General features: G+C 56.0%; 1 protein-coding gene across 2 annotated transcripts; it reads right to left on the reverse strand.

The window, feature by feature from the left end:
• Window positions 1-8,492: 8,492 nt before the first annotated feature.
• Irgc (immunity related GTPase cinema) lies at window positions 8,493-12,533 on the reverse strand. Of its 2 annotated transcripts, none has more exons than XM_042271750.2 (2): window positions 12,411-12,533; window positions 8,493-10,041 (listed from the first exon to the last, which is right to left on the reverse strand). In XM_042271750.2, the coding sequence occupies exon 2, from the start codon at window positions 9,981-9,983 to the stop codon at window positions 8,589-8,591; it is 1,395 nt and encodes a 464-aa protein (XP_042127684.1). In that variant the 5' UTR covers window positions 9,984-10,041; window positions 12,411-12,533; the 3' UTR covers window positions 8,493-8,588. The 2 variants fall into 2 exon arrangements, with proteins under 2 accessions (XP_042127684.1, XP_006993324.1); XM_006993262.4 differs by having other exon boundaries at window positions 12,270-12,522.
• Between the last annotated feature and the right edge of the window lie 366 nt (window positions 12,534-12,899).

Genomic DNA, 12,899 nt, shown 5'->3' on the forward strand with positions numbered 1-12,899 from the left:
GGGTCACAGCTGTGCAGGGACTGCCCTGCACCTGGGTCACAGCTGTGCAGGCACTGCCCTGAGGATGGGTCACAGCTGTGCAGGGACTGCCCTGAGGATGGGTCACAGCTGTGCAGGCACTGCCCTGCACCTGGGTCACAGCTGTGCAGGGACTGCCCTGCACCTGGGTCACAGCTGTGCAGGGACTGCCCTGCACCTGGGTCACAGCTGTGCACGGACTGCCCTGCACCTGGGTCACAGCTGTGCACGGACTGCCCTGAAGCTGGGTCAGCTCCATGTCCGGCACAGTCAGCATCTGGGGATGGTGCAGAAGGTGCCAGATGTGCTCAGGACAGTGACAGCAGAGGCACACATGAGTGGCTTTCATCGACCGTGTCTTGGGTTTGTGGTGGGACCTGCTGCCTTGCTCCACTTGTCTGAAGAGGGGTCAGGCAATGACTTGAGAGCAGGGAAGTGTGTTCCGGCTCCTTGAGCATTCCCTCTGCCCAGCGCGGGACTCGTGTTCCCAGAGTTGCCTTGGCCAGATGAGCTGTGGAGAGCTCTTCTCTAAGAGGGCTGTGAGATGGCCACTAGAAATGCCACCCAGTCCTCTGCAATTCATCGCTCTCGCCAGTGGAAGGTAGATTTAACCACAGCCAGCAGGGAGACCTTGGTGTCCACCGCAGGAAACGCCACCCACTTCTCTCCTGTCCCACCTGTGCTACCTGGCTTACACTTACCTGACAGAGCACAGCGTGTGGCTTAAGGATGTCAGCCCTAGAGCCAGGCAGCCCCCTCTGTTCAGACCCCACCCCTACCAACTGAGTGTGGCCTTGGGCCCGGGACCAAACTTCCCTGGGGGTCTGCTTTCCCATCTATGAAGGTTTTTTGACCAGTGGATCTGAGCCCAGAATGCAAACTCCACAGAGCCTCGACTTTCCAAATTAACGGGGCCAGGCCTCTGCCCTTGTTCCCTGATACATGTGGCTGTCCTCTGTCACCGCTACAAGAAGAGCCAACTCAGGAAATGGCAGCCGTGAGCACTCCTTCACTGCAGGGTTTGGTCCATCACACAATGCGGCCCTGAACAACCTCTTTACCCGCTCTAGACCTTGCTTGGCTGGAAGGTGGAAGTATTTCACCCAGCCCACATCTGCCAACGCCATCCCAGATCTGAGAGGCTGCTGGGCTTCCAGAGGCAGGGAAGTCTGTGCTTGTCTTAGACCAGATGAAGTAGAAGCAATTGCCCTGGAAGGCATCGTGGTGTACTTCCAGTATCTGGGAGTCTGAGGCAGGAGGATTGCCATGAGTTATAGGTCAGTCTGAGCTACAGAGTCAGGCCGTATCTTAAAAAGCAGGGGGCAGGAAGGAGCTGAGAGAATTAGTAAAGGAGCTTGCTGACAACCTGAGTCTAATCCCCTGGATCCCATGGTAGGAGAGAACTGACCCTACAGCTTGTTCTTCGACCTCCAAATGCACAGCATGGCACACACGCGTGCACACATAGAGTGATAAGGGTTTTTTCGGGGTGGGGGCGTTTCAAGACAGGTTTTCTCTGTGTAGCTTTGGCACCTTTCCTGGAACTCACTCTGTAGCCCAGGCTGACCTCGAACTCACAGACATCTTCCCACCTCTGCCTCCCGAGTGCTGGAATTAAAGGTGTGCTCCACCACCACCCCGCCTTGATAAGTAACTGTTAAGAAAGAAAGGAAGGTCAGTGCACCCGATCTAGCAAGTGAAGTGTGGCCCACACCCGGAGAGCTGCTGTTGGCAGGTATCCTGGCCTGACGGCGCCCGCCACAGCCCTGGGCCCCAGCAGCAACATGAACTAGCCAGCCTGAGCCCTGCCAGGGCTGCCAGAGCCCATGCTCTGGGGATGGCAGCCTGTCACCACTGAGTTCCCTTTCTCTAGGTCCTCTGCACGTCGTGAGTTGTTTAATACCAATGACAAATTAATCTCATGGCCTTGGCGTCCATCTTTAGGTCTGTCGTAAGTTGTTTGAAGCCCAGGTGGAACTCGTCACCTTGCTCAGCCTTGTGGTGGCTTGAGACACAGTGCCCACCTATTCATCTCAGTGACGCAAGCCTAACACATGTCACAGTAAAACAGTGTCAGCATCACACTCTCATACACAGATTCCATTTCAAGCCGGTTTTACCCAATGTAAATGGCCAGTGCCAGGGGAGTTTAGGAAAACCGTAGGCTGCATGTGTCGGTCCCTACCTCTCCCTTCTCCCTATCGCCTCTTCCAAGTAGAAAGAAATCAGAAGAGTGAGCTTGACTGATGCCCAGACAGGTCATTCTAGCTGCTTGAGAGACTGAGGAAAGAAGATTGCAAGTTCAAGATCTGTTTGGGCCACAGAGTGAACTTGTGCTAGTTAGTGAGACCCTGTCTCAGAATAGAAAATAAAAAAAGACAACTGGAGATATAGTTTATCTGTAGAGCCCCCCAGAGAGGGGCTGGGGTGTGGCTCAGTGGTAGAGCCCCTGCCTAGAATCCCCCAGTGAGGGGCTAGGGATGTGGCTCAGTGGTAGAGCCCCTGCCTAGAATATCCCAGTGAGGGGCTGGGGGTGTGGCTCAGTGGTAGAGCACTTACCATGTGAGAGGCACTAGGTTTACTTTCTCGTCTCAAAAAAATTAAAAAAAAAAAAAAAAACATCATGAAAGTTAATGACAATGTCCCCAGTACTTTAAGAACTGTAGGCCTGAGAAGAACAATATGGCTGACTGGTTTATTAATGTGTTTTCCCTGAGAGTCCTGCCTCGTAACAGCTGGGAAATGAGATTCCCCGCCTACTCACACTGGTTCTGAGAGGAGGAATAACGTGCTGAGGGCCACCAGCTAGCATACAGGGGTGAGGAACAGAACCCGATCCCTGCCTCCACCTCCCACGTGCTGGTATTACAGGCACGTACCACCACATCCAGCCACACATGCTCACTACATCGCCATCTCAGAGAGCAGGAAACTGAGGCCTAGGAGGTTAGAAGAGCCTGCTTCCCAGCCAGGACACGGTCCAGCACTCACAGGTCTTTTTTGGCCTAGCACCCCTCGATGGCTTCTCAGCTGCATACTCGGCGTGGCCAGACCCCCCAGTCGGCCGGGGCCTGAAGGAAGAGGCATGGTGACAGGTCAGCAAATCCCATCCTGCCTCCAGGCCTTGCTGTCCTGATGAATATGGTGGCCAGGAACAGCTGGTGTGGACATTCTGTCATTGAGTGACCATAGGTATCCCCCGCCGTGAAACTAGCCAGGTCACACCCTCGAGGCACTGTGTGTTCTTGTGGGTACATTGTGTGTGCGGGAGCAGGCTGGCGTGTAGAGGCCAGAGGACAACTTCGAGGACTGGTCCTCACTACCTCCCATCCGTTTGAGACAGGGCTCCTCACTGGCTGGGAACTTTGCCGTGTAAGCCAGACTGGCTGGCCCTCATAATTCCAGGGACCCACCTACCTCCGGCTCCCACCTCATCATCGGTGGGGTTACAGATCCTTTGTTTCATTGTGTGTAGCCCAGGATGACCCTGAGCGCCTGATCTGCCTGCCTCCGCCTGCTGAGTGCTGGGGTTATAGGCACATGCTGCCATTCAGCTCACGGGGTGCTGGGATGGATGGTACTCGGCTTTGTGGGTGCCAGGCAAGCGGCCTCCCCGCTGCCCTCCCTCAACCTCAGCTTTCCTTCCTGGTGTTGGAATTTGAGCTCATGGCTTTGCATTTAATAGGCAAATATTCTACAACTGAGCTCATCCCTGCTCGTCCCAGCGGTCTTTGCTCCCCGTTTCCTAGGAGGGGCTGGAGAGGAAGGAGGGAGGGGCTGGAGAGGAAGGAGGGAGGGGCTGGAGAGGAAGGAGGGAGGGGCTGGAGAGGAAAGAGGGGGGGGCCTGTTTTCAGTTGAGGAGGTTCCCAGGGGCCTCAGCTGTGCTGTCTCAGGGAGGCATTTACTGTTGATGAGGTTTGGGCAGAGGAAGGGCCTGGGACACCAGGCTGGGAAGCCACAGAGACGTTTGAGCAACGCCTGCGCGCACGCGCACACACACACACACACACACACACACACACACACACACACACACACACACTCTTCTGTTTCCTATGGGGAATGAGGCTTGGGCCTGACCCAACAAAGCAGGTATCTGGGGCAAGAGCTGCAGGCCCAGAACAAGGCCTGGACTCTAAGAAGCTGAGGGGATGGAGTAGAGAAGGGAGACATGGAGGCAGAGACAGGAAGTGGGGACCGGTTGGCTAAGGGAGCAGAAGAGAGATGGTTAAGGAAAAACCCACTCTGTCTCTGCACTTTAAGACCTGTGGTGAGACTATCTGGCTCCTGGTTCCCAACCTTTCCATCTCAGCCCCACACAGAGCCAGGACACCCTGTGTCTGGGGTGTCAGCAATCCATAGGGTACAGAGTTGTGGGCTAATCTAGAGCATAGATTTGGAAGGGACCCACTGAAGGTCTATGCTTTTTTTTTTTTTTTTTTTTTTTTAAATATTTATTATGTATACCGTGTTCTGCCTGCATGTATTCCTGCAGGCCAGAAGAGGGCACCAGATCTCATTACAGATGCCTGTGAGCCACCATGTGGTTGCTGGGAATTGAACTCAGGACCTCTGGAGGAGCAGCCAGTGCTCTTAACCTCCGAGCCATCTTTCCAGCCCCTATGCTGTTTTAATATGTGTGAGCACCTGCGTGTATATCTGTACATCACGTGCATGTCTGGTGCCCATGGAGGCCAGTAGAGAGGGTGCTGTATCCTCTGGCACTGGAGTTACAGACAGTTGTGAGCCACCATGTGGGTGCTGGGAACTGAACCCCAGGTCTTCTGCAAGAGCAGCCAGTACCCTTAACCACGGAGTTATCTCTCCAGCCCCGTGCTGGGGCTTTTCTTTTGGTGGCTGGTTTTGTTTGTTTTCTCTTAAGGCATTTTTTGAGTCATCTGGGCTGGCTTCAAAGGTTTCTGTCTAGTTCTAGGGGTTGAACCCAGGACCTCAAGCATGCAAGGCAAGTGCTTCTACCCCCAAGTACAGCCTCAGTTCAGATTCCCTATGTGGCTGAGGCCAACCTTGAACTCCTGATCCTCCTGCCTCAACTTCCCAACTGCTGCGATTATAGGCATGCCCCACCACACACAGCCAGGTCTGGGTTTTTTCTATCCCTGCAGGCCCTTTGGTGCAGACAGGGCCATGAATGCCCCTAAGTAATTCTGGCAGAGACAAAACAAGGGAGAGGCACCTCCTGGGAAAAGGGGAATTCTGGGTAAAGGTACCTGCACACAAGCCTGGTGCCCCGAGTTCAATCCCCAGGACCAATGTAAAGACAGAGGAATTAACTCTCAAGTTGTCCTGTGACCTCCAAGTGCACTCTGTAACATGCACACACACACACACACACACACACACACACACACACACACACACACACACACACAAATCAAGAGGGGGAGAGAAAAGCCCTTTTACAAAGCAAAGAGGGTCTGCACCCCATAATCTCCCAGGAGAAGGGAACTCTCGGTCTGGGGCTGTTTGCTAGGCCAGGTCACTCAAGGTTAGAACTATCCTCAGATCTGGGAATCCTCAGGAAGCAGATGGGACCGACTTGGGTGAGCCCAGCTCCCTTGTCCCACACACATCCTTGTCTGCCACCTGCTTTGTATAATCTCCAGAACCTTCTTGGGAGCTTCACGAAGCTTGGAAGGTTTCCCACGATGCAACTGCCAGGCTGGATCTCAGCCCAGCCTCCTGCACGGGACAGGGCCTGCAGGACCCTCCATTTGCTGTGAGCTTCCCAGCCTGCGGAGGACCCCGAGTCTCCCCCGGAACCACCAGTCACGGGACAGCTGATCCCCATCCATCCACCTGCCCCTCTGCCTCCCATGAACCACAAATTTGACTTCTCATCTCACGTTGCCAAGTTCAGACCACACCGCTGGCTCCACAGCTCAGAAAAACGAGTCTTTCTTTCAGATATTTCCAGACCATTCTAAGCTGGCCATACTGGTTGCAAATCATACAAGTTGCAAATCAGCTTCCTCACAATGCCCAGGCCTCAGTGAGACTTCTGCACTCCCAACAACTCATTTTTTTTTTTTTTTATGACTTTTTGATACAGGTTTACTCTGAATAGCCCTGGCTGTCCTGGAACTTTCTCTGTAGGCCAGACTGGCCTCGAACTCACAGAGATCCACCTGCCTCTGCCTCCTGAATGCTGAGATTAAAGGCGTGCGCCACCACTGCCCGGCTTTCTAGTAGGTTGAACACTGTGACCCTTAATAGGGAGTTCAGGCCAGATCATTTTTGCATACCACCATCAGAGGGACCACCACCAAGAACCACGCACAGAGGGAGACCCTAATAAGTGCCTAGGAGCCTAATCTCCCTGGGACACTTGATCAGAGCAGTCTCACCCTTTGTAGCATACATACCAGTCACATCCATGTTTTTATCAGATACACCCCCCACACATAGCACCCTAACACCAGATTGTGCCCTCCAGCCCTCCAGCCTTTCAGCCTAATCCCAGTGACCATGCTCAACCATGCTGCTATGGCTTGGGTCTTATGCACCACCAAAAAGTCCTCTCTATTGAAGGCATGGGTCCTCGATGCAATGTTCAGAGGTGGGGGGCTGGGGTGCGGCTCAGCTGGTAGGATGCTCACCCAGCATTCAGGAAGCCCCGGCTCCATCCCCAGCACCCCTTAACCAGTTGTGGTGGTGCACGCCCCATAATCTCATCACTCAGGAGGTGGAGGCAGAAGGAATCGGAAGTGCAGGATTCTTCAAGATGTAGTTCAACATCCAGACGGGCTACGCAAGGCCTTGTCTCTAGAGAGAAGCTTTTAGGATGTGGCTGGGTCATGAAGGGGCTGAAGGCATCAGTGGATTGCTCCATTAATGGATTCATAATATGGTTGTAGGGATAGGAGTGGGAACCAGAGCTCACAGAGCCTGCTTGGAGGAAATGGGTAGCGGGCGGGCGTGGTGGTGGTGGTGGTGGTGTGTGATTTGGTGTGTGTGTCTGTCTGTCTGTCCGTGCATGCTCATGTGCATGCCCACTTGTAGTTGGTGTGTGTCTGTTTCCTGGGTACCATGAGGTAAGCAGCCTCCCCTCCATGCACTGCTGGCGCCAAGAGGTGCCATCTCACCACAGGTCTACAGCTATGAAACCAAGCATCATGGGCTGAGAGCCAAAAGGAATCCTCTTAGATCTTCAAGTTGGTTTGCTTAGGTATTTTGTGCAGATCCACTACCTCAAAATCATGGAGACTTATAGGATTCTAGATGGGGATGTAGGTCAGCTGTAGAGCACTTGCCCTGAATTCCTCAGTGAGGGGCTGGGGGTGTGGCTCAGTGGTAGAGCCCCTGCCTAGAATCCCCGAGTGAGGGGCTGGGGCAGTGAGTAGAGAACTTGTCTAGCATGAAGCTCTAGATTTAGCCCACTGGGAAAAAACCAGTAACCCTCCCACTCACAGATACCCCAGACAGCTGAAGCCTAAAGGTTCAGTCTAGGCTACGGAGGGGTCCATCCGCCTTCCTCCTCACACTCTCCCTGAGCATTGCATGGCCCACACGTACGAAAGCCCCGGGTTTTCTGGCCTCCTTTTCCTTACCACCCTTGCCCACCACTGTTCCCTGCTATCAGGAGGCCCAAGAGGCCCTGCCCCCCCCGCCCCCATCTCTGTGTCAGTTCCCAGGTGCCTATTAACTCTTGGAAGTAGTCTCTGGGATATGATTCTGGGGCTATCAGGATGGAACAAGAGAGTGAAAGTTTAGTACAAGGAGTGGGTGTGTATCTCAGGGGTAGACAAAGCTTAGAACAAGGCCCCATGGGGTTCCATGCCCACCATCACATTATAATACAGAGTACCTCAGGAGGTCCTCTCTCTCTCTCTGTCTCTGTCTCTGACTCTCTCTGTCTCTCTGTCTCTGTCTCTGTGTCTGTCTCTGTCTCTCTGTGTCTCTGTGTGTCTCTCTGTCTCTGACCCTCTGTGTCTCTGACTCTCTGTGTCTCTGTCTCTGACTCTCTCTCTGTCTCTGACTCTGTGTCTCTGTCTCTCTGTGTCTCTGACTCTCTCTGACTCTCTCTGTGTCTCTGACTCTCTGTGTGTCTGTCTCTGTCTCTCCATGTCTCTGTGTCTCTGTCTCTGACTCTCTCTCTGTGTCTCTGACTCTCTCTGTGTCTGTCTCTGTCTCTCTGTGTCTCTGTCTGTCTCTGTCTCTGACACACACACACACACACACACACACACACACACAGCCTCCCAGGCAATTGACAGCCCCCCCCCACCTTGGCCTCATGGGGTGCAGCAGGGCGAGATACTACTGAGGTGCCCCGGGCACCCCTCCACCCCTAAGCCTCCCTGTCTTCGGGGTAGTGTTACCACATTCAGTATTTACCCCTAGATCCAGGCCTGTGTGGCCCCCATAACTCGCTCCCCACCCACCCTGCAGACTCTTGTCACCCCTCCACCTCATGCCCAATAACTGCAGCTCTCGGGTTGATCACAGTAGCCCTGTTTGGTTGATGATGGTTTTTAAGGGCTTGGCTCGCAGGTGAGGCGGGCGGGGCGGGGCGGGGCGGGGCGGGGCGGGGCGGGGGAGGGGCTGCGCCTTTACTTGTCTTCTGGCAAATCACGCCTCTTCCAGCTGTCAAGAACGTACTTGAGGAGGAGGCCGATCTTCCTGCGGGTGGACAGCGGGGCTTCCTCGCTGGTTCCCTCCCCGGCGACCCGCTTCTCCACACCGATGTCACCAGCCGCCTCCAAGCTCACCTCGGCGGCCTGGGACTCATCTTCCTCCAGGGCCTTGATGCGGACGCGTTGGGCGTCCTCGGCCATCTCATTGAGACAGCCCTGGAGCATGGTGTAGACCGTGCCGAAGCTGATGCCCCCAGCCACCAGCGTGCCGAACACAGGGATGCCCCTCTCGAAGGCACGGGCCACCCGCATGGCGCCATCCGAGGACTGCGAGTAGAGTCGCAGGACGGTCTCTGGAGAGACCTCGTTGGCCAGAGGGGAGCGGATGACAGAGCGCAGGTCCCCTGCCTGCTTGCCCACCTGCTCGGCCAGCTTGGCCAGCGAGTCGTCGTCTAGGCCGAAGCTGCGGTGGTAGCCGCGCAGAGAACGGATGAGCAGGGCGTCATCGTAGGCGGCTGCCAGTCCGGGGACAGGCAGGGCCTGGATGACCCCGGACACCAAGGCAGTCTTGAGCACCTGCTCTTGGAGCATGTCCTTCTTCTTTTGCAGAGCCTCCAGCGAGATGTCAGGCAGGGACAGCAGGCCGGCGTGGCGACGGTGGGCGGGCAGGTCGTGCTCCCAGGTGGACACGAGCATCGGGAAGTCATAGCGGGCTGGCGACAGGTTGGACACCAGGAAGATGCGGGGGTCGTTCAGACCGGCTGCCCGCAGCCGCTCGGCGCAGTGATCCCGGATCTCCTGGAGGACCACGGCCTCGCTGAAGCCCGAGGGTCGCTGGTTGCGGGTGGCCGCCAGATCCTCGTCCACCTTGGTGCGCACGAAGTAGAACTTTTTGCCCTGGCGCAGGATCTCCGCAGCCAGGCGGGTCTCCACGGCGCCGCAGCGGCGAGGGGAGACGAGCAGGAAGAAGTCATAGCGGCCGAAGTCCACCTGCTTCAGGTACTTGTCTGCTGAGCAGCCTGGAGAACCGGCCCCCGGCAGGTCCCACAGGGTCACGTCGGGAAACTGTGGGTGCGGGTAAGGCGAAGGCTGCATGGTGGTCTCCACGACCCCGGTGAGAGCTGCGCCAGGGTCCTCGGCCCCCAGGCCACGCAGGGCATTGATGAGGGACGACTTGCCGGCTCCGGACTCACCCGTGACGCCCACCTCCAGCCGGGTGCTCTCCGTGTTGGCCAGCAGCTCCCGGAGGCGAGAGGCGGCCTGAGGGATGTCGCCAGACTCAAAGGCCGAGCGCAGGGCCTCCAGCTCTTCCTTGGCCATGAGGATGGTGGTCTCCTCCTCAGGCACGGAGGGCAACCTGGAAGTTGCCATGGTTCAGAGCTGGACAGGAAGATGGGGGACAGTGACGGGATGTGTGACTCCTCAGCGTCTGCAGGGGAGATGGGAGACGTTCAAACATCATGCGCTCGGACAGATGTGGAGGAGGTGAAAGGAGACTCTTTAGACTACCACCAGCTCCCCCTTCCCGAAGAGCTGGGGTACCCTGGCTCTCACCTGTAATCCAGCACTGTAGAGCTTGAGGCAGGAGGATCGCCATGAGTTCCAGGATAGCTTGGGATACACAGTCTGTCTCAAAACAGCAATGCCCAGATGTGGTGACACACACTTTCAGTTCTAATACTGGGAGGCTGGGGCAGACAGATCTATAGGAGTTCGAGGCCAGCCTGATCTACATAGGAGTTTCCCAGGCCAGCCAAGGCTTCATAGTGAGACTCTGTCTCAAAAATAACCATAATAACAAGCCAAGTGTGGTCACTCACTCCTGTATTCCCAGCACTTGGGAACTGGAGGTAGGAGGATCAATTTGAAGGGCATCCTCATCTACATGGGGAGAGTTCAAGGCTAGCCAGGGCTACATGTAACCCTGCCTCAAAACAAGCCCCGAGATCCATTTGGCAAGAGTTAAAGGACTCTGACATGTCAAAGGCCCAGGTTCACTTTCCACCTGGGCCACTGACTTGCTGTGTGACCTGGGACAAAATCGACACCACTCTGTGCCTGTTTGCCTCTATAGTTAATGGGCAGAATCATCAAACAGCCTACTGAGACACTGTCAGTGGTCTCTGAGTAACCTAGGAAGGACACAACTTTGTGAGGGATATGTTCCCTGTGCCCAGAGTGAGGCCGGATGGCCTGCTAAGACCAAAACCTGAGGATGCCTTACAGTATCTGGGTTGAGACAGGGTCTCACTACGTAACTCAGGCTGGCCCACAACTCACTGTGTAGCCCAGGCTGTCCTGGAATCACAGCGATTCTCCTGAGTGCTGGCATTAACAGGCATGAGCTACCATGCCTAGCTGATGCTTTCAAATATTTGAGCCAGAGCGGTCCGGTCTCACTGAGGCCAGGCCTCCCACACTGGGCGGCAGGACCTGGACTGTGGCTCTGGCCAAGCTGGAGAGCCACTACTTCTCAACCGCTGTGGTCACCAGGAGCCAGTGTGAGGTAACAGGGTCACCTCTGCCGCATCCTGGCCCAGGACTGCCTCCCTCGGGTCTGTGAGAGGTGGGTCTGTGAGATGTGGCTGTGACCATCCTCACAACAGAACGTCTCCCGAGAGTGGGAGACTCCAGTGAGCTACGAGGTGAATGGAACAATGCCAGGCACACAGCAGGCGCTGCTGTTAGCGGCCAGTGTCGTGATTAATATCTGTGGCCTACGACTTCCTTTTTTAAAGACAAGGTCTGGCTGTGTAGCCCAGGCTAGCCTCTACCTCACAGCAGCTCTCTCACCTTAGCCTCCCAAGCACTGGGATTGCGAGAATTCCGCCTGCCCCCCAGGCCTGGCTAGGCTTGTGACTTTGGGCCTCCCTCTGTCCTCCTGCGCCTGACTGCCTGCTCTGAGCCACCCCGAAAGGCCTCTTAATCCTACCTCTGTTACTCTGCCTCCCCCAGTCAACAGTGAAGACGCTCCTCATTCAGCCTGTAAGCTCCCCTTCACCCCCTCCCCACCCTGGCCACAGCAGCCTGGCCAGGCCCGCTCCCCTGTCTCCTCAGATCTCCTGATGCCTGCTGATGGTGTCTCCCCACACCGCCTCACTGTCACCCTGAGGTACCAGCCCTCCCTCTTCTCACTCATGAACCACGTGGCCCACGACCTCGGAAATCCAGCCACTCACCCAGATGTGGTGGCACAGGCCTGTCATCCCAACACTTAGGAGGCCATGTCAGGGAAATGACCATCATTTCAAGGCAAGCCTGGGCTACAGACTGAGGTCCTGCCTCAAACAAAAAAAAAGCATTCCTGCTCTACACACACACACACACACACACACACACACACACACACACACCCCCTCCAAATAAATAGTGAAATCTCGTGACACCCTTGCAATCAGGAGCCCACTTCGTCTGGCAGGGAGAGGCACCTGGACTCGGAGAGCCCAAGGGGTATCTCAGATATCGCCCTAGGCTCTGAGGCACAGTCGGGACTCTAGTCCATATCCATGGGCCCCTTCACCCCTCTCCCGCTCTGCCACATCCTCCTTCCCCTTGGCCCTCCTGTGTCCCCCACCTCCTCCTGCGCTGCCCACCCCACCAGCTGACCCTCCTGCCTCGGCTTTGCCCACCCCTTCCCAGGCCCGCTCCATAACCTACCTCAGTGTGACCTGGGACAGGTCCCAGAAGCCAAAGGCAGAGCAGTGGTGATGGGGTTCAGGTGGGGACTTTTGGAAACCCGGGTTTCTGTGCACTGACCTGCAGGGCCCAGCTGGAGAGCCCGGCCCCTCAGGGACTCACCTGACCCGCAGGCTCTCCCTTTCCCCTCACACTCTCCCCGCTGGTGGGGCGTCCTCACAGCCCAAGCTCACAACCTGTTGCTAGGGCCCATTGTAACAGTGAGCCTCAGTCCATTGGTCAGCTGGGCGCCATGCAATAATGAGATGATGACATCAGCAGGCAGGACCCCAGGGAGCAGGGCCTCCCGCCCCAGATGCCCCTAGAGCCACCGTACGGGGCCACCTCCGGCCCTCCAGAGGGACCTTTTCTCACAGACTCACCTGTTCAGAGCCCCCTGTGGGATGAGGATGGGGCACAGTGGACAGAGGGTTAGGCTAGCATGGTTAGGCTAAGGTTTCATCCTTAGCACCAGGTACACCCAGCATTGTGGCACACGGCCAGTAAAGCAGCACTCGGTAGTTGGATGCAGAAGGGTCAAAGGTCAAGGCCATCCTTGGCTACATAGCAAGTTTTGGGTTTTTTTTTTCAGAGCTGAGGACCGAACCCCAG

This window comes from Peromyscus maniculatus, chromosome 1, assembly GCF_049852395.1.
Source record: "Peromyscus maniculatus bairdii isolate BWxNUB_F1_BW_parent chromosome 1, HU_Pman_BW_mat_3.1, whole genome shotgun sequence".
Lineage (NCBI taxonomy): Eukaryota > Metazoa > Chordata > Mammalia > Rodentia > Cricetidae > Peromyscus > Peromyscus maniculatus.